Below are 25260 nucleotides of genomic sequence, written 5' to 3'. Positions count from 1 at the left end.
AGCTAAGTCTGCTTGAGATTCTGTCTCCCTCTCCCTCTCTCACTCATGCTCTCTCTAAAAATAAATAAATCTTAAAAAAAAATTTCCAATCTACCAGTCTAAACCTTGACTACAGTGTATTTTGCCATTTGCCTCAGGACTTTAGTTTGCCAGGTTGCCATTTCTCCCCCTGAAACAAATCATGTTGCAATTAACATCCTGGTAACATGATTTTTTTTTGGAACACAAGATCAAATCTCTCTCCTAGGACAGATACCTAGAGGAACTGCTGGGTTTAATGGTGTGCCTACTATTTATTTTTCTAGATAATATACTTCTATAGTATCCTCTGGAAAGGCATTTTCAATTTAGACACCACCAAAAGTGCTTGAGAATACTTTAACAATGACATTTAAAAGGATAGAAAAAAAAAAGAGCCTGCCAAAAAAAAGACTGAGAGGGGCTGGAGTTGCTCAGTAGATTAAGCACCTGACTTTGACTCAGGTCATGATCTCCTGGTCCTGGGATCAAGCTGGCTTCAGCTCTCTGCTCAGCAGGGAGTCTGCTTGCCCCTCCACTCCCCCCCTCCCACTGCTCACCTGCTTGTGCTCTCTTTCCACCTGTGCGTGCTCTCTTTCTCATATAAATAAATGGGTAGTGTCTTAAAAAAAAAAAAAGACTGAGAAAGATTGATCAGAGATGAGAGAAAATCCTGGACAGAAGAGGCTCATAAAAGTCAAGGGAGTTGGAGGAAGGGGACTTTTTGTTTAATGAGTACAGAGTTTCAGTTTTGTAAGATAAAAAAGTTCTGGAGATGTTTCACAACCATGTGAACATGCTTAACATTCTGAACTGTACATTCAAAAATGGTTAAGATGGCAAATGTTATGTTACGTGTTTTTACCACAATAAAAAAGTCAAGGAAGTGGAATGCTTGGAGGAGGGAAGGGAAGTGTCAAAAGCTGCAAACAGTCAAGTCTGATAAAAAAACACAAAAATGGCCAGGATGTGGGACCGGATACCAGGGCAGAGCGCGGCTGCCTGCAGCTGGGAGGCGCCCTGAAGAGCAGCTGTGGTGGAGCATGGAAGTGGACCCAGACCGCAGTGGTCCCAAGTGAACGCGACGGGAGGCAGAGGGGCAGGGATGCAGAGAACTCTGTCCAAAGCTTGATTTCAAAGGAAGGGAAAGAGAACTACCCTGAGGAGGACAGGAGGTTGAGGAAGTGGGTTGTGTGGGGGTAGTTTCCTTCCAATGAGAAACGCCTCAGGATGTTGATGTACAGAGACGAAAGGGCTAGTGAAGGGGGAGAGGTAAAGACAGGAGAGAATATGGTCACTGAGGAAGCACTAGGCAGATCTGGAATGATGTTAAACAGGAAGAGGGACACCTCTGAAGCAGGAAGGAAGAATGGTACTAAAAGCAGTCCAGATAGGTTTTCAAAAATCATGTCAGTAAACCTTAAAAAAAAAAAAAAAAAAATCAGATGATCCCTTACTCATTTACATGACCAGAAAAGTATATAGTTGAGTGATTATGGTAATGTAAGCCCATTTGATGGAATAATGTATCTATTTGAAGTGATGCTTATGAGGAATACACAATAGAACAATGAAAAGTGAAAATAGAACGACACAAAATTGAATACTGAGCTGTTTAAGAACATCATATATTTATAAATAATCCATACATAAAGAGACCAGAAAGAATGACCAAAATGTTACCAGTGGTTTTATTTGGGTGTAGGATAGGATGGTTTTTTTCTACTTTTAGTTACCAAAAACTTTAGTAGGTACACATTTTTTTAGAAGTCATAATTCAATTTTAAACAGTCTTCCACGTTATGAAAAAAATATATACTTTTTAAATTTAGAAATTACTCGAGAATAAAAAATACAGGAATGCTTTTACTTTTGAGGTACAGTAATAAAAGATGACAGAATTTGATCATACCTGGAAGTGTCTCCCATGGACCTGGTTTCTTAACCTTATGGCTTATGTTTGCCTTTAGAGTAAGAATGGTCTATAAGAGACCATGTGGTTTAACACCCAGGGCAGGAGAGGATTCTCCACAGCACCCCATAGTCAGTCACCCTGCGCTGAGACACTCCGGGAAAGGTCAAGGGTGCAGCAAGAGCACAGATGAGAAATACCTATCTAGCCCAGACTCATTTCTCTCACAGCATTCTAGAATGCCCTTGTCCCTCTAAAACAGGGTACCCAGGGCTCTACATGCAGACTGACCAATATGGACACAGTGAAACTATTACCACCTTTCCCCTCTCCTTCAAGTAATGCAACCTAAGACTGGTTCGTCTGTTCTGGATGATAGCTACTGCCACTCCTGTAGAGCAGACCCACACACAGGATTGGGAGAAAGAGGTGGGGAAGAGAAAAAGTCAAGAGGAGGAGCTATCTGAGGTGGCTTCTATAGGATAGCAAAAATATCCCCAAATATCCTAATTAATTTGTTCAACTGTTGACTTTACAATTTCTACCTCAATTAAATAAATAAATTATAATTTGATATATCTACAATAGCTAGAACATTCATCAGAAGGGGAAATAAAAAAAAAAAAGGCACTGCTGCCTTTAATGCACCAGGTATGAGAAGGCTGCCCTGTTAAGAGAAAAAAACTAAGGTACACGGGCGCCTGGGTGGCTCAGATGGTTAAGCGTCTGCCTTCGGCTCAGGTCATGATCCCAGGGTCCTGGGATCGAGTCCCACATCGGGCTCCCTGCTCCTTGGGAGCCTGCTTCTCCCTCTGCCTCTCTCTCTCTCTGTCTCTCATGAATAAATAAATAAAATCTTAAAAAAAAAAACAAAAAACTAAGGTACACACAGTATACGTAAAGTATGCCACCATGAGTGACAAAACCAACATGTATGTATTATATGCTTATGTATGCATGGAACTCCCCAGGACACATAAGAAATTGCCAACAGTGCTTGCTGCTGAGGAGGGGTAACTAAGGAACAGGAATAGGAGGATCTATTTTAATTTCCTGAATTATCTCTTTGAACCTTTGTAAAAGATTTTCTTGGGGGGCCTGGCTGGCTCAGCTGGAAGAACGGGAAACTCTGGAACTCGGGGTCATGAGTTCAAGCCCCACGCTGAGTGTAGAGATTACTTAAATAAATAAACTTAAAAAAAAAAATTTCTTGTGTATGTGTGTATATCTAATACTCAAATAAAGAAATAAGTCTGTAACTATCCTAATTTATGAAAGTAAAGTATTAAGGTAAAAACATGTCCAGAACATTCACTAAATGGGTCATACGCTATACATGTCTTACATCATACATGACATACACACATAACCTGTCATATTCTTTTTTTTTTTTTTTAAGATTTTTTTTATTTATTTGACAGAGAGCGCGCACAAGCAGGGGGAGCAGCAGAGGCAGAGGGAGAAACAGACTCCCTGCTGAGCATGGAGCCCGATGTGGGGCTTGATCCCAGTGCCCTGGGATCATGACCTGAGCCGAAGGCAGACGCTTAACGATTGAGCCACCCAGGAGCCCCTAAGCTTTTATTTTTAAGTAATCTCTACACCCAGTGTGGGACTGGAACTCACAAACCCAAGATCAACAGTTGCTTGCTCCACCAACAGCCAGCCAGGCGCTCCTCCTTCTAGTACTTTTAACTTCACTCACAGTTTTGCTTTATTGTTTTTTTCCTACTTTTTCTATAATGGTCATCTTTTAGTTATACAATTAAATACTAATGAGGGCACCTGGGTGGCTCAGTTGGTTAAGCGACTCAGGTCATGAATCCTGGAGTTCCAGTATTGAGTCCGCATTGGGCTCCCTGCTCAGCAGGAGTCTGCTTCTCCCTCTGACCCTCCCCCTTCTTGTGCTCTCTCTCTCTCATTCTCTCTCTCTCAAATAAATAAAATCTTAATAAATAAATAAACAAATAATGAAGTAAAAAATAATAATAATGAAGTCAACATTTACAGAGCATTTCTATATGCTAGGCACCATTCTAAGCATTTCTTGTATATTAACTCATCTAATTCTTACAACTCTTTAAGTTACCCTATGAGGTCAGTACTGTCATTATCCACATTTTACAGATGAGTAACAGATGCATAAAGGTTAAAAAGCTTGTCTAGGGCGCCTGGGTGGCTCAGTTGGTTAAGCGACTGCCTTCGGCTCAGGTCATGATCCTGGAGTCCCTGGATCGAGTCCCGCATCGGGCTCCCTGCTCGGCAGGGAGTCTGCTTCTCCCTCTCCCACTCCCCCTGCTTGTGTTCCCTCTCTCGCTGTGTCTTTCTCTGTCAAATAAATAAATAAAATCTTTAAAAAAAAAAAAAAAAGCCTGTCTAAAATCATACAGCTCTTAACCACCATGCTAAACTGCTTCTCAATTTGAAAAAATGCAAGTTGCAAAATGCATGTTGTACGAACAGTATGGTTCCATTTTAATAAGAACAATTTTCTTTAAAGATTTATTTATTTGAGAGAGCGAGACAGACCGTGTGCATGAGTGGGGGCGGGGGTAGGGGGAGAGGGAGGAACAGACTCCCAGCTGAGCAGGGAGCCTGACATGGGGCTCGATCCCAGAACCCTGGGATCATGACCTGAGCTGAAGACAGATGCTTAACTGACTGAGCAACCCAGACACCCAAGAACAATTTTTTTTTTTAAAGATTTTATTTATTTATTTGAGAGAGAGAGAATGAGAGAGAACACATGAGAGGGGGGAGGGTCAGAGGGAGAAGCAGACTCCCTGCCGAACAGGGAGCCCGATGTGGGACTCGATCCAGGGACTCCAGGATCATGACCTGAGCTGAAGGCAGTCGCTTAACCAACTGAGCCACCCAGGTGCCCCCAAGAACAATTTAAAAACTAAAAATTAGGGGTGCCTTGGGGCACCTGGGTGGCTCAGTTGGTTAGGCATTCGACTCTTGATTTTGGCTCAGGTCATGATTTCTGGGTCGTGGGATCGAGCCCTGCATCAGGCTCTGCACTCAGTGCAGAATCTGCTCATCCCCCACCCTCTGCTCCTCCCCCTCCCCCCCGCCCGGGCTGAGTCTCTCTTTCTCAAATAAATAAAATCTTTTTTTTTTTATTTTATTTATTATTTTTTATTTTATTTATTATTATTTTTTAAAGATTTTATTTATTTATTTGAGAGAGAGAGAAAGAGCAAGCATGAGTGAGGGGCAGAGGGAGAGGGAGAAGCAGACTCCCCACTGAGCAAGGAGCCTGACATGGGGCTCAAGCCCAGGACCCTGGGATCATGACCTGAGCCAAAGGCAGACACTTAACCATCTGAGCCACTCAGGTGCCCCTAAATAAATAAAATCTTTAAAAAAAATTAGGGGTGCTTGGTTCAGAGATTACTTAAAAATAAAATCTTTAGGGGCGCCTGGGTGGCTCAGTCGTTAAGTGTCTGCCTTTGGCTAGGGTCGTGATCTCAGGGTCCTGGGATCGAGCCCCACGTCGGGCTCTCTGCTCGGCAGGAAGCCTGCTTCTCCCTCTCCCACTCCCCCTGCTTGTGTTCCCTCTCTCACTGTGCCTCTCTCTGTCAAATAAATAAATAAAACCTTAAAAAAAAAAAAAAAAAAGGACGAATACAAATTGTGAAACTTATCTTAATGGGGTCTCAGATCTCATTTCCCAAAATAAATAGCAGAGAACTTGTCTCTGTTGGCAAAGGGATGGCCAGAGGGGGTGGGAAGCCACTAGTCAGGGTTAAGTGGGAAGCCACTAGTCAGGGTTAAGAACTGTAAGGTTCCCACCATAAAGTCAGCATTTACAAAACTACAGAGATGCTGGGCACTGTTCTTTCTAGCTTTTTGTTTGTTTGTTTATTGATTGATTGATTGTAATCTCTACACCCAGTGGGGGCCTCAAACTCACAACCCAGAGATCAAGAGTCACACACTCCAACCGAGCCAGCCAGGCACCTTGGCATTGTTCTTTCTAAATCAAAACCCCCTTTATCAGATTAGAGATTCTCCTGTTTTATCCACTCTTACACAACTGCATTCTTTCAGGGGTACGGCCTCAAGAATTAAGGGGAAATTTAGATTTATATTCCGATGAGGGTATTCCCTATTTGTCATCTATGGGAAACAAATGTCATATACAACCTTGGAAGCCAGCTCTCTGGTCGGCCTTGTCCTACCCCTAGGCAGACCGCCAACCTGATGGGCTAGGCTCCTTGATTATTCCTTCGGCTCTCCGGGACTCTCAACACTGCCATGGGGCTGTCACAGGAGCAGGTTATCATTCCAAGGGGGATGCCTCACAAGAACTCAACTGCTCACTGCCCTGGGGGTAGAAGCTTTAATAAAACTGAAACCACAGGGACCTCAAAAGTCACAGCCAGTGACCATAACCACCAGAAGCACAGTTTCCTGGATATTCTCCTTGAGTTGTAGAACAGAAGAAAAAGGCCTTTGAAGGTTTCACTCAAATTGGGGAGCTGAACTAAAGTAGCACTGAGGTGTCCCTTCAGGCTGTTCTGCCAACTTCTCTGATTTGAACATCCCAAACCCAACCTAAAGATTGCATTTCCAGCCTTCTTTTCTGTAGGCCAGAACTCAACAAGGTAATTATGTTATTTTCTTTACTGTTACACTGGAGTCTCTCTCTATAGTTCTCGTCACTATTATCATAAAATGCAAGAGCTTTCTCAGATCCCTTTCTACACCCTTTTAACTTGTTGTTGAAGTTGCTTTCTCTGGTCTACCCCTCGAGAGAGCCAGGAATTCAAAACAGACTGTAAAGGAACCTGAACATTTATCCTCCTTTTTATTCAGGGTTTCTTGAACCCATGTACAGATGTGCAAACCATGCACCTGGTCTCTCTCTTTTTTAAATTTTTAAATTTTAAAGATTTGATTTACTTGAGAGAGACAGTGAGAGAGAGTATGAGCGGGGGGAGGGGCAGAGGCAGAGAGAGAAGCAGACTCCCCACTAGGCAGGGAGCCTAATGCAGGGCTCAATCCTATAACCTGCTCCAACGTAAGGAAACAGGTGACTTCCAGGAATTTCAACATAGTGAAGAAATTAAACTGGTGAAGGGTCTCACATTTCATTACAAATCTCCCAATGAAGGAATAGATATGGAAAAAAAGGAAACATAGTTGGGAATCCAGAAACTTGAGACCCAGTTCTAGCTCTATTACTGACGAAATGTGTGACCTTGGGCAAGTGACCTAACTGCTCTGGGCCTCAGTTCCCTTACCACACAAGAAATGAAGCATCTTGGACTACATACGTTCTGAGGTACTCCACAAATTGCAGGATTCTGAGATTCAGCATATAAAACAAAAATAGCTAAATTAGGGGGTAATTAGATTATAGAAGGTATCCTGGCTTTACCACTAACTGACCTTGCTCTCTTTAGGCAACTCTCTTGACTTTTTAAGTGAAAGGAAGTGGTCTTGGGGCACCTGGGTGGGTGGCTCAGTCGGTTAAGCGTCTGCCTTTGGCTCAGGTTTGGGCCTGGGATCAAGCCCTGCATTGGGCTTCCAGCTCAGCAGGGAGCCTTCTCTCCCTCTCCCACTCCCCCTGCTTGTGCTTGCTCTCTCTGTTAAATAAATAAATAAAATCTTTAAAAAAAATAAAGAAAAGAAGTGGTCTTTTTATTTAAGCAGTAGAGTCCTTAGACTGAAGTCACTACTTCTCTTAGAAAAATAACTTCTGAGGAATTCAGTTTCCTCACTTATGAGAGGAGGGGGTGGGATACAATGCCCCAAAGATTGTTTAATTCTAGAATGCTAGGATCCATGCTGGATTTACCACAGGGGATGGATGGATGGATGGATGGATGGATGGATTTATTTATTTATTTATTTAGTAAGTAAGCAAGCAAGCAAGCAAGCAAACTCTACACCCAGTGTGGGGCTTGAACTCATGACCCTGAGATCAAGAGCCTCTTGAAATCAAGAGTCGCATGGTCTACTGACTGAGCCAGCCATGTGCCCCACCACAGGGAATTTTATTTTACTTTTTAAAAAAATTTTATTTATTTATTTGACAGAGAGAGACACAGCGAGAGAGGGAACACAAGCAGGGGGAGAGGGAGAGGGAGAAGCAGGCTTCCCACCGAGCAGGGAGCCTGACGTGGGGCTTGATCCCAGGACCCTAGGATCACGACCTGAGCCGAAGGCAGACGCTTAACGACTGAGCCACCCAGGCGCCCCACCACAGGGGATTTTAAAATTAAAATTCTTTTTTTTTTTTTTAAAGATTTTATTTATTTATTTGAGAGAGAGAGTGAGAGAGAGAAAGAGCACAAGAGGGGGGAGCGGGAGAGGGAGAAGCAGACTCCCTGCCGAGCAGGGAGCCTGATGCGGGACTCGATCCCGGGACTCCAGGATCATGACCTGAGCCGAAGGCAGTCGCTTAACCAACTGAGCCACCCAGGCGCCCTAAAATTAAAATTCTTTAGGGGGCATCTGGGTGGCTCAGTTGGTTAAGTGTCTGACTCTTGGTTTTAACTCAGGTCACGATCTCATGGTCGTGGGATTAAGCCCCACATCCGGCTCTGTACTGAGCTTTGCATGGAGCCTGCTTAGGATTCTCTCTCTCTCCCTCTGCCCCTCCCCACTGGCTCATGCTCTCTCTCATCAAAAAAAATAAATAAAATTTTTAAAATTAAATTAAATTCTTTAGCACATTTTAATTGGTTCAATTTACAGAAGAATCCAGAGGGCACACAATTCCTCAAGAACTCATTTAACACTTGAAGTGAGGCCTATCAGGCCTAAAGGCCAGCAAGGACCTCCCACTTAGTCACCAACTGCAAGCACTATTTGTGTGGATGCCCTAAACTTCAACTTCATCGTCTACGCACAGCCTCTTTGCCAGTAGAGATGTATAAAAGATACAGAAAACACAATCCTTGTCCTCAAACTAAGGTATAGGCTTGCGCCCAATGAGTATACAAGACATAAAACACATAAAAAGACATAAAATTGACTGAGCAATTTACCAACAAGTAAAAGTTAATAGTTACTGTCAGACGTAAATATGCACAGAAGAACAGACTGATGTGGGTTAATCAGAGAAAGCTTTATGCAGAAGAATCTTAAGAATCAGGTTTTCAAAAGCAGAGGGAATCCAGATAGGCTGAGAAGAGACCTGAAGCCTGAAACGGGATTCTGAATCAAGGCTCTTTACCTTCCAAGTGTTGGGGGGTAGGTTCCCTGTTCACAAGGCTCCAACCCCCTGAGGCCTCCACTCAGTGCCACTCAGGAGACGCTCCCAGTAACCCATCTTGTTGGCTATTGTCCGACTGAGTCTTCCTTCCTAGTGACAAGCTCCATCGCCAAGGGGATGGATGTGATGTCACAATCAGGAGCACTCTATTAATAGGAACAAGGTAGAAAAGGGTGAGTCAGGGGAACTACCTCCACCTGGCAGGGAGACTAGACAGACTTGGATCTGGCGGCTGGTTGGGGAGGATGAGGTGATTCCATTAAGGGCAACAGGTTTCAGGGCTAGGGCCACAGGACTGCCTTCTAAAGATCGAGATCACTGGCTAAGGAATCACATACACACACAGTCCAGAATATTCAAACACAGCTGAGAGAGGCAGAGAAAGGAACAAGGAAAAAGGTAAAGAACAACAGCTGTTTGAGACAGAAAAAGATTCTCTTATTCAGTGCACACAACCACAAGCAATGTCAATGATTCCAGATCTGTTGCTACACAATGCAGAGACCAGTGCTAGCTTACATGCACAGTACGATGCTTTGATGTTTCCCAAATGCTTTCACATAAATTACTGAAGTCATGTAAAAAGAATTCTAATCCTAGCCTCCAAACTGGAAAATATCTTCATAAGGAGAAGATACTCAAGAATTCGTACAGGTGTGATTCTACTTCCCAAGTCAGAAGATACTCCTGAGGGGATCAGCCTTTTAAAAAAAAAAAGGGGGGGGCGCCTGGGTGGCTCAGTTGGTTAAGCGACTGCCTTTGGCTCAGGTCATGATCCTGGAGTCCTGGGATCAAGTCCCGCATCGGGCTCCCTGCTCCGCGGGGGGTCTGCTTCTCCCTCTGACCCTCTTCCCTCTTGTGCTGTCTCTCATTCTCTCTCTCAAATAAATAAATAAAATCTTTTAAAAAATAAATAAATAAATAAAATAAAGAAGAAGAGGAGGAGGAGGCGGCGGCAGTGAAATGGGAAATCACTCCCAAGTGGGCGACTGGGAAGACTAGAGGTATGATTAGGCTGACTAGACTATCATTACCAAAAGAATAGGACCAAGTAAAGGGGGACAAGGCTTCAGATGAAGAATGCTGTGAGATCTACTCAATACTACACAGGAGAATAGTAACTATTCAAACTCGTTTCCTCCCCATCACATGGCTATCAACAAATTAAGGGCTGTGTTACAAAGCAATATGATGAGGATCATTTTTACACATAAAACTGAGACCATTTCATCTTCTGAGTCCTGTACACATGCTCATTAGTTTCCTATGCTCATCAGCCACAACACGTTTAGTGTAATATTATTAAACTAACCAGAGAGATGAAGGTGCAATGTCAGACACACTTTCTCTTTGGGGGGTAGCGAGGGAGTTGTTTCTCCCTCATCCATAACACAGAGAAGACTATAATGCTGTTTCCATTTTGACAACACCCTATTTCCCCATAGTCTGGCATATGCACCTGTATTTCATGAAATGCTTCCAGGAACCACTGTTGCTGGTTATGCTCAGTCTTCTAGTGACAAGCTCCAGACTCAGAATTTTGCCCATGCTGGGATGTTCCCTTAGCCAGAAGAAAACAGGATTTTTCAACTGAGAGGAGGACCAGGAGTCAGGAGACTTGGGTTCTGGTCCCAGCTCTGCCAACTGTAGGACTTTAAACAAGCCATGTATCTCTTCTGCAGTTTTCAATGTCTTCACCTGACAAGTAGGGAAGATACCTGCCTTTATCTACCTTATATGTTGTCCTGGAAAGTCAAAAACATAATAAATGTGAAAACATACTGAATACAGCTATGTTTCAGGTAAGATATTTGTAGTAATAAAATGCAAAATAAATTTAGAGTACTGAAGGCTAGTGAGGAAATGCTTGAAAGGAGCTTGTTCCTTTTCCATTACCAGGAACCAGGCCCAGACACAGTCAGGTGGACACACAGAGTAGTAATATTATCACATCACTCAGATTGCCTACCACTAGTCTACCCCATTCCCATCTGGGGGAAAACTACCAACCAGCAACCCTATCAGCTTCTTGCCCTATTGTCGGACCCTAAAACCACCTGTTTAGGAAGTGGTTAAACTATCACTATCACAGCCCAGTCCCCATGAACAGTGGCTCCTTCAACAGCCACAGATGCTATTACGGAGAATGAAGTCAGTTTCTGAATGGGGAAGATGTCTGTCAGTCCCCCGGGCAAAACACTCTCACCTCTCTCAGCTTTCTGCTCCTTCTCCAGCCCCCTCCTCCCCATTCCCCAATTTCGCAGAGTTCTGGGTTGGGGAAGGCTTTCCGGTGTGTGAAGCCTGCGAAAGGGCCCGGCTGCAACGCCAAGGAAGGGATGTAAGGAATGTGAGATTCCTTCAAGGAGGGGTGAGAGAGGGAGGGGGGGAAAGGAATGGAGGAGGAAGACAAGGCTGCCAAAGACAAGGCACGGGAGAGGAGCCAAGCTATGGCGCTTCGAGGGCGGGGGTTCAGATTCCGCCGCCCCTGCCCAGGCTAGCCCCCAGAACGTTCCCTCCCTCCCCTCCCAGCCCGTCGTCACTGCCCATTTAAACACCACGTTGTAGCCCCAGGTCCCCTCCTCCCTGTCCTCCAGTCAGCCCAGACCCCCTCCCGCACTTAAGACTCCACTACTCCAATGCACCTCCCCAACAACCCAGCCTCCAGCGCCCCTTTCTCACCTCCGGACTCCTCCCTATTCCTGCTCCCTTCCTCCATTTTTCATCTTTACTCCTATCCCTTCTCCTGTCCTCCAATATCTTGAACCCCCGCCCCAATCCCCGTGGGACATCGGCCCTCCCGTCCCACACCCTTTTTTAGGTGGGAGTCGGCGCAGGCGCAGTACGCACCGCCCTGGAAGCGGTCTGGACTCTCCGTACCCCGGCCCGGCTGGAGCTGAGGCCGCAGCGGCCACGGGATAGCTCCGGTGCCGGGTCCCAGCCTATCCTGGGAGGGGAAGGGGAAGGGGAAGGCGAGGGAAGGTTCCAACCACTCGTCGCCTTGTGAGATGGGTCCCTTGCCCCGCCCACCGCTGCTACGCAACCCGGCGGAAGTTCGTCACCAAACTCCGCCTCTTTGTTTAACTCGGATCTAGACGAGAAGCCAAGAGCGACCAACGAGGAGGGGGGACGATTACCCGGGCTTCCTCTCTACACCGGAAATCTTTGTGATCCCAACTAGGACCATATAGCCATTTGGGAGGGAGAACTCTATGTTCTTCCCAGCGTGAATGTAGGGGGCGGAGCCTGAGGCCGACTCCCGGGAGGGCTAGACTTCGCTTTGGAGGGGCGTACGAGTCCCGACTCCTAAGGTTGATGCGGTGAGGTGCGAGATCATTGCGAGGAGGCTGACCTGCAGTGTGACCTGCCATCTCCTGTTTCCAGAGCGGTGGTCAGCATCCCGGAGCCTCCCGACCCTATGACTCATAGTCACGGGAGTGGATACTGTAGTCTACAGGGCGACCACTGGGTGGAGAATGGGGGAGTGTCTAGCCGCAAAGCTTTGATCTAGGGTGCCCAGCGGATTGCCCGCCTCTCTCCTAGCGGCACTCCTGCTGTATCTACGATGGCTCTCCGGACGCTCCTAGAGTTCCCTGAAACATCTAAGGGGAGGGGAAATAAGATGTCCCTCTTCCTACGTTATGCTTTGATTTCCTTAGGATATAACACCGTAATTGGGGGTGTGGGCGGGAGAGAACCTGGGATCCGAGGAAGGTCAAGGCGGAGCCTAAAGCGCTCCGGAAGGTAAGGAAATAATCAAGCCAAGACATTACTACATGACCTGTTAGGCTAATCTGATATTAAATAGTATTTGTTATGGCTATTCGCTAAACAAATGGTTGTGGTTTGTGTATATGTAACTGGTTTATACACAACATTACAGAAATAGAAACTTTTGTTGAGTTCCTAACAAGTCCCCAGGGGAACTAAAGGTTCGGGCCTCCTCTGTTAAATCCTCTGGGGGCGGGGGAGACCCTGGGATCTAGGGAGATAAGTGCATTAGGAAGAGGTGCCTTTCACACTCTGAAAGGGACTAATGCAAATGCTGTCCTCTGTGCCCTAGTTCCATTCTTCCAAAAAGGGTGGGTCGGCCTCTGGTGTGAAGGCTACTTTTTCCAAAACCCTGACGAAGCTGGGTAGTGCATTAAAGATGAGGACCCCAAATCAGGAATAAAGATAAGGGTTATAGCAGTGGGAAAAGAAGAAACTGTGCCTACTGCGTGCTAAGCACTGCTTTTTATATAACTTACGTTTTCTTGTCTGCAAAAGGGAATTACATATTTAAGAATTGTCGAGAAAATAAGTGAAGTGCTGAGCGTGTTTCAGACTTTTGTCCACCGTCTTCCAAAACCCCTGGCCCTTTTTCCAGGGTCACGTCTTAGAAATGAAATCTTGGAGCCTAGGTGTAGTCTCCCAGTCAAGTAAGGAAAATTGGGCCCGAGGCGCCCCCTGGTGGTCAATCTTTCTCGCAGCGCCAACCATCTGCGGGGCTCCTTTAATACTTAAAATCCGCCCCTTTCGCGGCGCGTGAATCTTGGGCCCCGATTGGCTGAGTCGGGCCGGCGGCGGGGCGCTTCGGGACAGTGCTGATTGGTCGGAGGAGGCCAACCGGAAACTTACGGGAATGTCCGCACTCCCGCGTTCCACCGGGCGCATCCGGCGGCGGCGGGGCCTGTGGCTCCCCCTGCGGGCGGCTCTGCGGCGTGCGCTGTCCGGCCCGCTGGCTGGGTGGGTGGTGGGCTGTGGGTGGGGGAGGGGATGGACCGAGTCCTGGGTTGTCCGGATGAGGGTTCGGGAAGGTTTGGCGAGTAAGATTCCATTCCTTGGATCTGCACCAGTTTCCCTACCCCCGTCTCCGTCAGCTCCCCGACTTTGGGGCTTGAGATTAAAAAAGAGCATCCCGGGACGGGGCCTTTCAGCCCCGAAGCAGCATATCCAGAGACCCTCAAATTCTGATCTTGAAGTTGGAGGCTCCTGGGGAAGTTCGTTTCTTACCTTTTAGAAGAATTAGAGGATTTGCGGCTGCCTGGCCCCAGCCTAGAGTGGTAGGTAGGCCTTGGGAAGTGGAGTATGGGGGCGAAGACTCCAAGCCTTGAGCCTTCATTCCCTTTCCCCCCTTCTAGTGTAGTGCCGAGGCTCGGGCAGCATGACGACGGAGACCTTCGTGAAGGATATCAAGCCCGGGCTCAAGAATCTGAACCTCATCTTCATTGTGCTGGAGACAGGTGGCTATTCTGGGATGGTGGGCCCCTTGCGCGGCTTCTCCCGGTTGGGGGGGGGTCGGAGGGGGAGAACACCACCTCCGCACTTAACTAGCTACAGGGGTGTCAGGGCGCACCCCAAGAAACTGCTCACACCCAATCCCTCCTAGACCCTGGCCTGGAGAGTTGTAGTGGAGTGTAGGGTAGATGGAACTCACCAGATCCAAGCCTCCAGGGCCACTTGGGCCTCTTTCCACTCAGGGCCCTCTCCATGGTGCTGTCCCTCCATTCCCCCTCGCCCCACCAGTATCTAGATCTCATCCCTCTGACCATTTCTTCCGCCCACCCGCCCCAACATTTATCTGTTCCCTCCAGGCCGGGTGACCAAGACAAAAGACGGGCACGAGGTTCGGACCTGCAAAGTGGCAGACAAAACAGGCAGCATCAATATCTCTGTCTGGGACGACGTGGGCAACCTGATCCAGCCTGGAGACATTATTCGGCTCACCAAAGGGTAATTCCTGGTTACTCCTGGTTATCCAAGGGCAGTAACCGCCAAGGGGGTAGAGTTAAGAGTTAACAGCCCCTGTGACTCTTCTGAGTATTCTGAATCCTACTTTTTTGTGCCCCCACAGGTACGCTTCAGTGTTCAAAGGTTGTCTGACACTGTACACTGGACGTGGGGGTGATCTTCAGAAGATTGGAGAGTAAGTGTCTTGGGGGTGGGGCTGTAGAAGCACCAGGCCAAGGGGGTAAGTTTAAGGTTTGCAGTGAGGCAGCATAAGGGTGCACAGTCTGTGTCTTGTATCTGGACCTTTCTGAGGCCTCCAGCAGTGGCCCAGAGACTGGGTCTGAGGCTTTAGCCAATTTCTCCCCTTGCAGATTCTGTATGGTTTATTCCGAGGTTCCTAACTTCAGTGAGCCAAACCCAGAGTACAGTGCCCAGCAGGCACCCAACAAGACGGTGAGTCCCATGGCCTCGATGTAGGGAAGGAGGGCAGGTCAGGCCAAGAAGCATGGTGGAGAGCAAAGTCTGAGTATTTAATTTGTGCCTTCAGTTGCAGAACGACAGCAGCCCTACGGCTCCCCAGCCTACCACTGGACCCCCTGCCGTTTCTCCAGGTACACCTGTTCCCTTCCAGCCGCTGGTTCTCCTAGCTCCCCTTTTCTCTCCAGCCTGGAAAGATGCATTGCCTTCATCCCAATTTCTCTTCCCTCAGTGTATCCCCATCCACCCAGTTCTTCTCCCAGTTCTTTTGCAAGTCCTTGTGGGGAAAAGATTTAGGGACCTGTTTCTATCACTGATAGACTTCTGGTATTCTTGTGTCACTACCACTCAAGGACACAAATGAGAACAGTCTCTCTGCAAAGATTGCACTCCTTCCTTCCAGCTTGTTTCTCTCTGCTGCTTTGGAGGGTCCTTGCCCTTTTCGCCTTGCCCTTTCAGTTCATTCCACGGTTCTGATATGGATATATAGGACTTAACATGGAGTCCACACGGTATAGCTTTAGAGCACCAAGTAGTTCCCTTTTAGGGTCATCACTCTTCTTGAAACTAAAGACCCTTCTTCTACACCTTGGACCTCAGGATTATGATTCTTTCATCTCCTATACTTCAAGCCCCTGCTTTTTGATCTCTTGCATTTGATTAGAATCACTCACCAACATCATCTCCTTCATCCCCTCGCTTTTCCTTAGGAACTGGGTTTTTACTGCTCTTTTTTCCTTTTGGGTCCTCTCCCAGCTGACCCTAGTACTCCCTGGGATTTGGCTGTCTCTTGCCTCTGATCCGTGCCTTAGATTTCTCCCTGTGTTACTAGGCTCCGGGCTGCTTCTGCCCTTCCTCAGTCTGTGTCTACACCCCCAGTTGCCATGGTTTTCAGAATTGTTTGTGTCAGAACCACCAGGGTCACGTGGCTTTTTGGACACATCATGAAATAACATTTAATTCCACCACAAAAATCAGCATCCACGTTTTCTTTTCTTTTCTTTTAATTTAAGATTTTATTTATTTATTTATCGGGGGCAGGGGGAGAAAGCACAAGCAGGGGGAGCAGCAGGCAGAGGGAGAAGCAGGCTCCCCGCTGAGCAAGGAGCCTGATGTGGAACTCGATCCCAGGACCCCGGGATCATGACCTGAGCTGAAGGCAGACACTTAACCGACTGAGCCACCCAGGTGTCCCAACATCCATGTTTTCAATGGAAAAGATGACATATATTTTCGGGTCTCCATAACTCTATAATTTGTAAAAAGCATTTTAAATAAGGTACACATAAGCCTGTTGGCCCCTCGTATTCATCTGCCAGATGTTTATTCACTGGGTTATCTGACAGGTACAAAGGCTTAACAAAAAACATGGATGGCATGAAAACTTAACTTTCTATATACTCTCCTAACGTTTTCTATGAATTGAGGAAAAGGCATTATTTTTCCCTCTTGGCTACAGGTGTCTTAGTCTGGAGCAGCCGGGTTTAAGCAGGGATGTGGTTGGAGAACCACTAGCCTATGACTCCTACCGCATGTAGGGTTCATAGTGCCCTCTGCATATGAGAGGCAGGCCTCTATCTTCACTTAGCCAGGATGTCTAGAGGAGGATTGCCAAGGAATAAGACACAGCACCTGCCTTTAGGAGCCGGTAGTCTATGAAGGAGATAGTCCTACATACGGTAACACTGTGGGAGCGGCAAGGTTAGTCATATGCACTATTGTGGGCACTCAGGGAGATCATCCCACACACCTGGCTCCCATCAAACATGTAAGCTACCCACAAAAATGTTACTTATTGTTTGGGGGGTGTGAGTAATCATTGTTTTGCTCACTCTTACCTAGATTTTCCAAAATGAAAATGTGTATATCATTGTGATACCCACCACCCTTTTTTTTTTTTTAAGATCCTTCTTAACATTTTAACACAGAAATTTCGGGCCCTTCCCCTACCCATGCTTCTCCAGTTTTACAAAGACTTTTGATAAAGGGGCATTTTGTCAGAGGTCCTTGAGTAGAACTAAACAGCGAATTCTAGGTCTGACCTCCCTGATACAAAGCTGAATAAAAGAGAAAAATACCACACTAGGGCTCATGTAGCAACTTCCCAAATGATTACTCGAGGCTTCTCTGGGGCTCCGTGCATACAACCTCCACTCCTCGCAATTGGTCCAGTTGGCAGGAACGTGCAGCTATGCTTGATGGAGACCGTGCTCCTCTCTGGGAGCGGGAGGGAGGCCTTGGGGCTGGACCTCTCTCCTACCTTAGTTCTCTAATTCCTGTGTTTCTTTCCCTTCTCCCACTGCTAGCCTCTGAGAACCAGAACGGGAATGGACTGAGTGCCCCACCAGGCCCTGGTGGTGGCCCGCACCCCCCTCACGCACCCTCGCATCCCCCCAGCACCCGAATTACCCGAAGCCAGCCCAACCACACACCTGCCGGCCCTTCGGGCCCATCCAGCAACCCTGTTAGTAACGGCAAGGAAACCCGGAGGAACAGCAAGAGATAGCAAGACATCCTTCCTCCCTTCCCGCCACCTACCATAGCCCCAGTGTCTCCTAGAGCACACAGCCTTCTACTAGGCTGCTGGCTTTTGGGGGGCTGGGTGTGGGTAGGTAGTAGTATTTGAGCCACTAAATTTCACTGGAGGGGTGGTGAACAGTGGCCTTATCCACCCTAAGCCCATACTCCCTGCCTTGCCCAGCTGAAGCTGCCTATCCCCTGGGATTCAAGGCTCTCTGCCCGCCCTCCTTCCTCTTAGAAACAACAGTCACAGTCTGTTTCTGGTGTGTGTGATGTGGAAGTCAAATTGAATCCCTCCTTCCTAATAAACGTTACCGCTCTGTACTGGACTCCTTTGCTTTTTGTGGGAAAATGAAGAGGTTAGCAGTCGGACATTTGGGAAAGTGGGCTATCCCTAGGAGGTCGAAGGAAGACAGGTTACAGGTAACCAGGCCTAAGCAAAGCAGGCCTGCCCCTTTAAGGTAGTTCCCTCCCCTGCCCCCTCCCTGCAGGTGACCCTTGCCCGCCTGCCTGCCTACCCCCCCCCCCCCCCCCCGCACAGCTGGAACCAAGAAGGCTGTGTCCCCCTTCCTCTGGGCGTCCTTCCAGTCTCTCGCGGTCAGGTAACGCCAACCTCAACCCCCTGGACGATTGCCCGAATCAGACTGTGCTCCCCTGATCTTAAGCCAGGTTAGACATCTGAGGGGAGCCCAGATACTTTGTTCCTCTTTCCACCAGAGCTTCCCCTTTCTTGGCCACTGGTTCCCAGAGCTCTGGCTCTTACTCGGCTGGGACAAGGAGTTGCTAAGAACGGTTTCTTCGGTTTCTTCCGCACGCACCTGGGCTTGCCACTTACCTGCCTCTTTAACCCCTTTCCAGCCGAGGGACCCCCGAATCCCACTTTCCCAGGGAATGTGGGGAATGGGGGTTGGAAATGAAGGAAGCCCAGTACCAGATGTAAGGTGGCTGGGGGGGGGTGGTGAGAGGATATGCAGGGAAAGGCTAAAATGGTACCAACTGGGTCAGCGGGGTGAATTATTTAGAAGAAAAGACCAGGCTCAGGTTTTCCTTGGCCATGTGGCTTTTCCAGGGGCAGAGGGTGGCCCCTCCCTACTCAGGGGCCCAACCAAGACTGACCTTTGACCCCCACCCCAGAGACCGGTGAACCATTAACTCCTCTCTGACATGAGCCTTCCCACACTGGCCCCTCCCCTCCCTGACCCCGCCCCAAGGCAGGTGGGCTAGGAGTTGGCAGGGGGTGTCGGACCCAACCTTCTATCTGACGCGGCCTCCATTCCACCTGACCGCCTGGAGGCTGAGCCCCGCTCCCCTTCCTGACTCAGGAGCGCTTTGGCGTCACAGTAAGACCTGCCCAGGACCTGAAGTGACAGCTCCCAGACTGCCAGTGAGTGTGAGGCCCTGTGGTCTAAGGGGAGACCCGAGAGGTGGGGCAGGATTGCGGGGTGGGGTTTTGGGGACAGGATGGGCAGTCAGCTCTGGATCAGGTGAGGGAGGCACTCTGGGTCAAGGAAGGTGTTCTAGGAACTGGCAAATAAGAGGCTGCTCCAGAAGGAGGCGAGGGGGAGGGAGAAAGGAGGCTAGAAAGGGGGCTGCTGCTAGGTTCAAGGTCGGACGGTCCAGGGAACGAGAGTTCCCCGGGCCTGAGCTGGACAGCAGAGCAGAAGCCCAGGCCCTTCCTCCTTGTTCTTCCAGGGCACAGTTCTCAGGATGCTCCAAGCGGAATAGAAGCCAGAACCAGAGCCTCTATCCCATCCCCCCCAATAATGGGGCCCCCAGTGAGTCATCTGCTGGCTGGCTTGTGTGTGTGGATGACCTTGGGCTGGGTAGGGGGCTCGGCCCCCAACCTGGGCCCTGCTGAGCAGGAGCAGAACCATTACCTGGCCCAGCTGTTTGGCCTGTATGGGGAGAACGGGACACTGACCGCAGGGGGCCTAGCGCGGCTTCTCCACAGCCTGGGGCTAGGCCGAGTTCAGGCCCTCCGCCTGGGACACCACCACGGGCCTCCAGCTGGTCGAGCTGCAGCCCCAGCGGGAGACAATTCCACGCACAGGTACTGACCCTTCCCCCACCCCGAAAGGCCACATGCCCTGCTCTTCTCAGGGCTTGCATCAGTCTCCAGTGGCCTAGCTCTGGCTTCCTAAAATCAGATTCCTGGAATTACAAATTTTTCCAAATCTGACTCCCTGTATTCCTTCACGGCCCCCTTTGCCTCTGCCTTTTAATTCTCCCCTCTTCCAAATCCCTGGGCCCTTCAACTCCTTGCTCTTAGTCCCAGTGCTCAATGTCTCCAGGCTGATTTGGCTCCCAATTTGTAGCACTTTCGGCTGCGCCCCCCCCAATTCTCTCACTCTCCCCCCCCCCCCCCATTCCTAGACCCTTCTATAAATCGACAATTCTCAGATCCTCCTAGAACTGACATTCCATGGTTTCTGGGTCCGAGGAACTCCAGCTAGTGGCTGTTCCTTCCTTTCCCCCCAAAGCGCACTAGGAGCCTCAAGGGGAGTGTCTTTTTTCTTTTTTAAAGATTTATTTATTTGAGAGAGAGAGAGCACGCATGAGTGAGCGAGCGGGGGTGGGGGGGCAGAGAGAGTCTTAAGCGGACTCCATGCTGAGCTCAGAGCCCGACTCAGGACTGGATCTCATGATCCTGAGATCATGACCTGTGCTGAAACCAAGAGTCCGTTGCTTAACAGACTGTACCACCCAGGCGCCCCTCAAGGGGAGTTTCTTAAAGAACATGAGCCAGTCTGACTTGCTATCCCATCCATTCCAGATCACAGGACCCTGAGCTGAGTGTGGATGTCTGGGCGGGGCTGCCTCTGGGTCCCTCGGGGTGGGGTGACCCAGAGGAGCCAAAGGCCCCAGCATCACCCCACGGGCCAGCGCCCTCGGGCCTGGACCTGTTTCACAGGCTCCTGCTGCTGGACCATTCATTGGCTGACCATCTGAATGAGGATGTGAGTCTGATGATCTCTAGGTGTGGGGGAAGGACCATGGGATTTGGATGGCCTGAAATGTTTAAAGAGTAATTTATTTTTTAAGAAGATTTTATTGATTTATTAGAGAGAGAGAGCAGGAGCAGGGGGAGAGGGAGAAGCAGGCTCCCCACTGAGCAGGGAGCCCGACGCAGGCTCGATCCCAGGACCCTGGGATCATGCCCCGAGCTGAAGGCAGACTTTTAACCGACTGAGCCACCCAGGCGCCCCTAAAGAGTAATTTAATACAGTTAATTTAAAAAACCCAGTCCAGGTGTGATCTTAGGGCATGTTATTCCAGCAGTGGGATACGGTTCCTCTGGGCTCAGCGCACATGAGCCCACACCCAAATCTCCAAGACCTGGTTTAGGGACTACACTTGGCAAAGCAGAGAATCCAGAGAAACAGCCCAGGGTAAGATTTAGGGCTGGCTGTCTGGAGAGGAAACCTTTAGGGAAAGGAAGGCTGTGTTCAGCCAGGAAGTGGGCTTGTTCCATGTACACCAGAGGGCAGCAAAAGCTAACTCTGAAGCAGGCTTGGAGAGGGTGAGCACCCCTTCACAGGGGGCATTCAAGCCAAGGCTAGATGAACATGTGACAGGGCTGTTGCGAGGAAGGTTGGATGGCATTTCGAGTTCTTTCCCTTCTAAGATTCTGCAATGGAGGACTCTGGTCCAACCAACTCCCTCACCAAATCGATGAAGTCATCAGGGGCTTGGGAGGGAGGGAGATGGTGGCATTGTTTACTGGCCCCTCATCTGTATTGAGTTGAATATCTGCACTGGATTGAATATTCACTAATAGGTAACACACACTGATCATACAGAACTATCCCTAATCCTTGATGCACCTGCTGGGGTGAGCAAAGGGGACCCAGGAGAGAGACCCAGGAGTCCATGCAATGGAAGGACAGACATTAAAGATCTGAGTCACAGTTCTCAGCGATGCCCCAATGTATGACCTCCAACTCAACTCCCCTAGTGTCTGAATGGCTCCCAGCTGCTGGTCAATTTTGGCCTGAGCCCCGCTGCTCCTCTGACCCCTCATCAGTTTGCTCTGCTGTGTCCAGCCCTGCTTTATCAGATCGACAGCCGTGTCTGCATCCAGGCCGCAACCCCAGCTCCCCCAGGGGATCTTCTGTCTGGTCAGTGGGTGACAGTGGGTGGCAGGGTGCCTGGAGCCCTGGTAGGGAGTGGGCCCTTAGCCAAGCAAGGGGGTTCACTGGGGGTGCTGTCTCCCCTCGCACTGTATCTCTGCCCCACCTTGCTTCTGAGGCCCTCCGGCCGTCCCTAGCCTAACTTCAGTCCCTGCTTCTCCCCAGCGCTGGTCCACAGTGCCCTGGCAGTCCTGCTGCTCAGCCTCCCTTCTCCCCTCTCCCTGCTACTGCTGTGGCTCCTGGGACCACGTCTGTTGCGGCCCCTGCTGGGCTTCCTGGGGGCCCTGGCCGTGGGCACGCTTTGTGGGGACGCGCTGCTCCACCTGCTGCCACATGTACGTGAAGCCCCTTCCTCGCCCCACCCGCCCCGCGGAGGTGGACAGCCTCCGTGTCCCCAAGGGGTTCCCTCCCCCTTCCTGTCAGCCCCCACGCTGCACGCCCCAGCCCCGTTTGCGGCCCCCAGCTGCCTTCTAGTAGAGAGCGAAGGCAGGCTTGCCGCCGCCCGCACAGGAGGGGGCTGTGGTCCGCGCGCGGGCTTCTGGGGGCTTCTGCCCTGACCCCCTCGCTGGCAGGCACGAGGAGGGCAGCACGCTGGACCTAGCGGACCACCGGAGGAGGACCTGGGACCGGGACTGTCAGTACTCGGAGGTCTCTTCCTGCTCTTTGTGCTGGAGAACGTGCTAGGGCTTTTGCGGCGGCGCCGAGGCCTCAGGCCAGTGAGTGATACCCTCTTCTCCTCCTTCTGCCCAAACCGCAGTTCTGGCCAAGGGCGGGCCACACAAGCCAGGACTTGAGGCGCCGGCGGTCTGCTCCTGGCTCGGGGGCTCTGCCGTTTGCCTGAGGGGGCAGGACCCGACAACTAACAGGGAGTGGGTAGGGGCTCCTCAGCACAGACCCAGGATTTCTGGCCGAAGGGCCTCCTCTCCCAAGTCCAAGTCAACAAGAAACAGGGAGGCGCCAGCCCGGGAAGGGAGTGGAGAGGCCCCCAAACACGCCCAAGTGCTAGAGGTGAGCCCAGGTGTTCATTTCCCCCGCTGGGAGCCTGGCCGCTCCTTAGCCCCCGGCTCTGCTGCCTCCTCCACCAGGAGGGATACCCTCCCATTTCAGAGATGCTGCGGGCGAAAAAGAAAGGATCTCAGAATACCGGCCCCGGACCTGGAGGACGGCAGTGGGACGGCCCTTCAGCCCCTACAGGCAGCTCCAGGTAAGCAGAGAAAATGAAGAGTAGGCTCCCCGCTCCCAGCTCTCCCCTGCAGCCACCGGCACTGTCCTTGTCCTTCCTGCAGAGCCAGAAGCTCGGGGCCGCAGGGAGCAGGCCAGCCAGCCCCCACCAGCCCCAGCCCCCGCTGGGCACCAAGGCCACAGTCACGGGCACCAGGGTGGCGGTGGCGCCAACATCACGTGGATGGTCCTCCTGGGAGACGGGCTGCACAACCTCACTGACGGGCTGGCCATAGGTGCGAGGGGAGCGGGAGGAGGGAGGCAGGGCCCAGGAGAGGGCTCCCAGGAAGTGCGGGAGAGGAGGAAGCGGCGGCCGTGCCCCTGGTGAGCGCTTTCCCCCAGACTGCCGACCTCCAACCCTGCCAACCCCAGGCGCTGCCTTCTCCGATGGCTTCTCCAGTGGCCTCAGCACCACCCTAGCGGTCTTCTGCCACGAGCTACCCCACGAACTGGGTAGGAACGGCAGAGGTGGGGTGGGGTGGGCTCCAGAAAGGAGAGGCCTCGGGGAGGGGGGGGGCGGGGCGGGAGGGGCAGCCCTGGCTCATAGCCTCCCACCCTGTCCTCTCTTCCGCACAGGTGACTTCGCGGTGCTTCTCCAGGAAGGGCTGCCCTTCCGGCGCTTGCTGCTGCTGAGCCTGGTGTCTGGAGCCCTGGGACTAGGGGGTGCAGCCCTGGGGGTGGGGCTCAGTTTGGGCCCTGTCCCCCTCACTCCCTGGGTGTTTGGTGTCACTGCTGGGGTCTTCCTCTATGTGGCCCTTGTGGACATGGTGAGAGGTGTGGGGCTCTGCAGAGAAAAGCAAGGGAAGCGGGGAGGTGGGTTCGGCGGGGAGGGAAGTACCGGTCTCTCCACCTCCACCCCCGGCCACCTGGAAGGGTGCTGGAGCCCAGGCCCAGGGGAGTCTGAAGAACAAGGGCCTGGAGGAGTTCGGAGGGGCTGCTGGTACTTTCCGATGCCTCCCTCTCGTGCTTCGGGGGGGCGGAGACAAGGCCAGGATCCTGACTTTCTTCCTTTCTTTCAGCTACCAGCCCTGCTTCGTCCTCCCGAGCCCCTCCCTACGCTCCATGTGCTTCTGCAGGGGCTGGGGATGCTGCTGGGGGGCGGCCTCATGCTCACCATAGCCCTGCTGGAGGAGCAGCTATGGCCCCCGGTCTCTGATGGCTGATGGGGGCCGGTGGAAAGGCGTCCGGGTTGCCCTTCCTTCCCCCCAACCACAGGAATGGAGGCGGGACACAGGGCCAGTAGGAGCAATAGGATTTTAATAAACAGAACCCATCCCAAAGCCATGACTACGACAGTTGTACTTGCACCAAAACAGCATAGAAAACCAGGATGTGGTGGGAGGAGGGCTCAAAGCAGGTGGGGGCGGGGGGAGAGGACATGAGCAGGGGCCTGGAGGGTGCAGGGTGCATCCATCTGCAGGGAGAGCATTGTGCTTTAGCCCAGGGAGGTGGGGGAAGGGTGGGGCAAATGCACCGCAAGGTCCCCACTTTTTCCTGCTGCCCTCAGCACCCTGGGGATACAGGCATCTGGGCAGATCTGCCCTTTATTGCTGCCCACCAGCATTAAACACCCCCGACCCCAACACTAGCACCACAGGCGGATCCGGGGCAGGGAGAAGGGCGGGAACGGGAAAATTGCTTAGAGAAAGATTCGACTAGAATCCAGTGAATTGTGCTCAGTTCTCTTTACTTCCTACAACCGAGTACATGGGTCACGGGGTGGAGGGTGCGACAGGACATGAAACATGCCCCTCGGTGCCCCCAACACACCCCTGCACACAGGATGGTGGTGTCTGCAGCATCACAGGTCATGCAGGGCACGGGGAAGGGGGGGTCCACACACACAGAGACGCCCACAGCGGGTACCAGACAGAGAACACCCCTGAATATACATAGCTGTACACAGGGAACCCCCAGGTCCCCAACCCAACCCTCTCCCCTGTCTTGCCGTCCCCCAGGCCGGAGGAACTGTATTGCTTTGAGAGAGCCGCCCTGGGGGCCGCTCTGCCAGGCACCCTCCCCTCCCCTCCCCTCCCCCCCCC

General features: G+C 50.7%; 3 protein-coding genes across 8 annotated transcripts in view; 2 read left to right on the top strand and 1 right to left on the bottom strand.

Moving 5' to 3' along the window:
* The window catches only part of RNF41 (ring finger protein 41), a 32236-nt gene extending 20066 nt beyond the window's left edge, over positions 1–12170 (bottom strand). The window contains exons 1-2 of one of the 4 annotated variants that reach the window (XM_035002390.1): positions 12009–12170; positions 9123–9307 (exon numbers count right to left, since the gene is read on the bottom strand). The gene's annotated coding sequence lies outside the window, so the exon portion shown is untranslated. Of the gene's footprint in view, positions 1–9122; positions 9308–11840; positions 11935–12008 lie in introns of those variants that run through there. The other 3 variants (XM_035002386.1, XM_035002387.1, XM_035002388.1) reach the window with 3 other exon arrangements.
* Positions 12171–12645: 475 nt separating this feature from the next.
* Positions 12646–18191, top strand: NABP2 (nucleic acid binding protein 2). 3 transcript variants are annotated; one of them, XM_035002393.1, is made up of 7 exons: positions 12646–12902; positions 14282–14383; positions 14735–14873; positions 14995–15066; positions 15242–15323; positions 15418–15481; positions 17654–18191. In XM_035002393.1, exons 2-7 carry the CDS (start codon positions 14305–14307, stop codon positions 17851–17853), a joined length of 636 nt encoding a protein of 211 aa, XP_034858284.1. In that variant the 5' UTR covers positions 12646–12902; positions 14282–14304; the 3' UTR covers positions 17854–18191. The 3 variants fall into 3 exon arrangements, with proteins under 3 accessions (XP_034858284.1, XP_034858285.1, XP_034858283.1); XM_035002394.1 differs by lacking the exon at positions 12646–12902 and adding an exon at positions 13806–13886; XM_035002392.1 differs by lacking the exon at positions 12646–12902 and adding an exon at positions 13894–14203.
* A 179-nt stretch (positions 18192–18370) lies between these two features.
* Positions 18371–25247, top strand: SLC39A5 (solute carrier family 39 member 5). Its single transcript, XM_035002385.1, has 12 exons — positions 18371–18536; positions 19190–19251; positions 19560–19917; positions 20641–20824; positions 21823–21985; positions 22163–22332; positions 22570–22713; positions 23105–23201; positions 23284–23454; positions 23591–23671; positions 23795–23985; positions 24238–25247. Exons 3-12 carry the CDS (start codon positions 19631–19633, stop codon positions 24379–24381), a joined length of 1632 nt encoding a protein of 543 aa, XP_034858276.1. The 5' UTR covers positions 18371–18536; positions 19190–19251; positions 19560–19630; the 3' UTR covers positions 24382–25247.
* The last annotated feature ends 13 nt before the right edge of the window (positions 25248–25260 follow it).

The sequence above is a fragment of the Mirounga leonina genome, unplaced genomic scaffold, assembly GCF_011800145.1.
Source record: "Mirounga leonina isolate KUSES-001 unplaced genomic scaffold, KU_Mleo_1.0 Mir_126, whole genome shotgun sequence".
Taxonomy (NCBI): domain Eukaryota; kingdom Metazoa; phylum Chordata; class Mammalia; order Carnivora; family Phocidae; genus Mirounga; species Mirounga leonina.
This window is presented reverse-complemented; position numbering and strand designations above follow the sequence as displayed.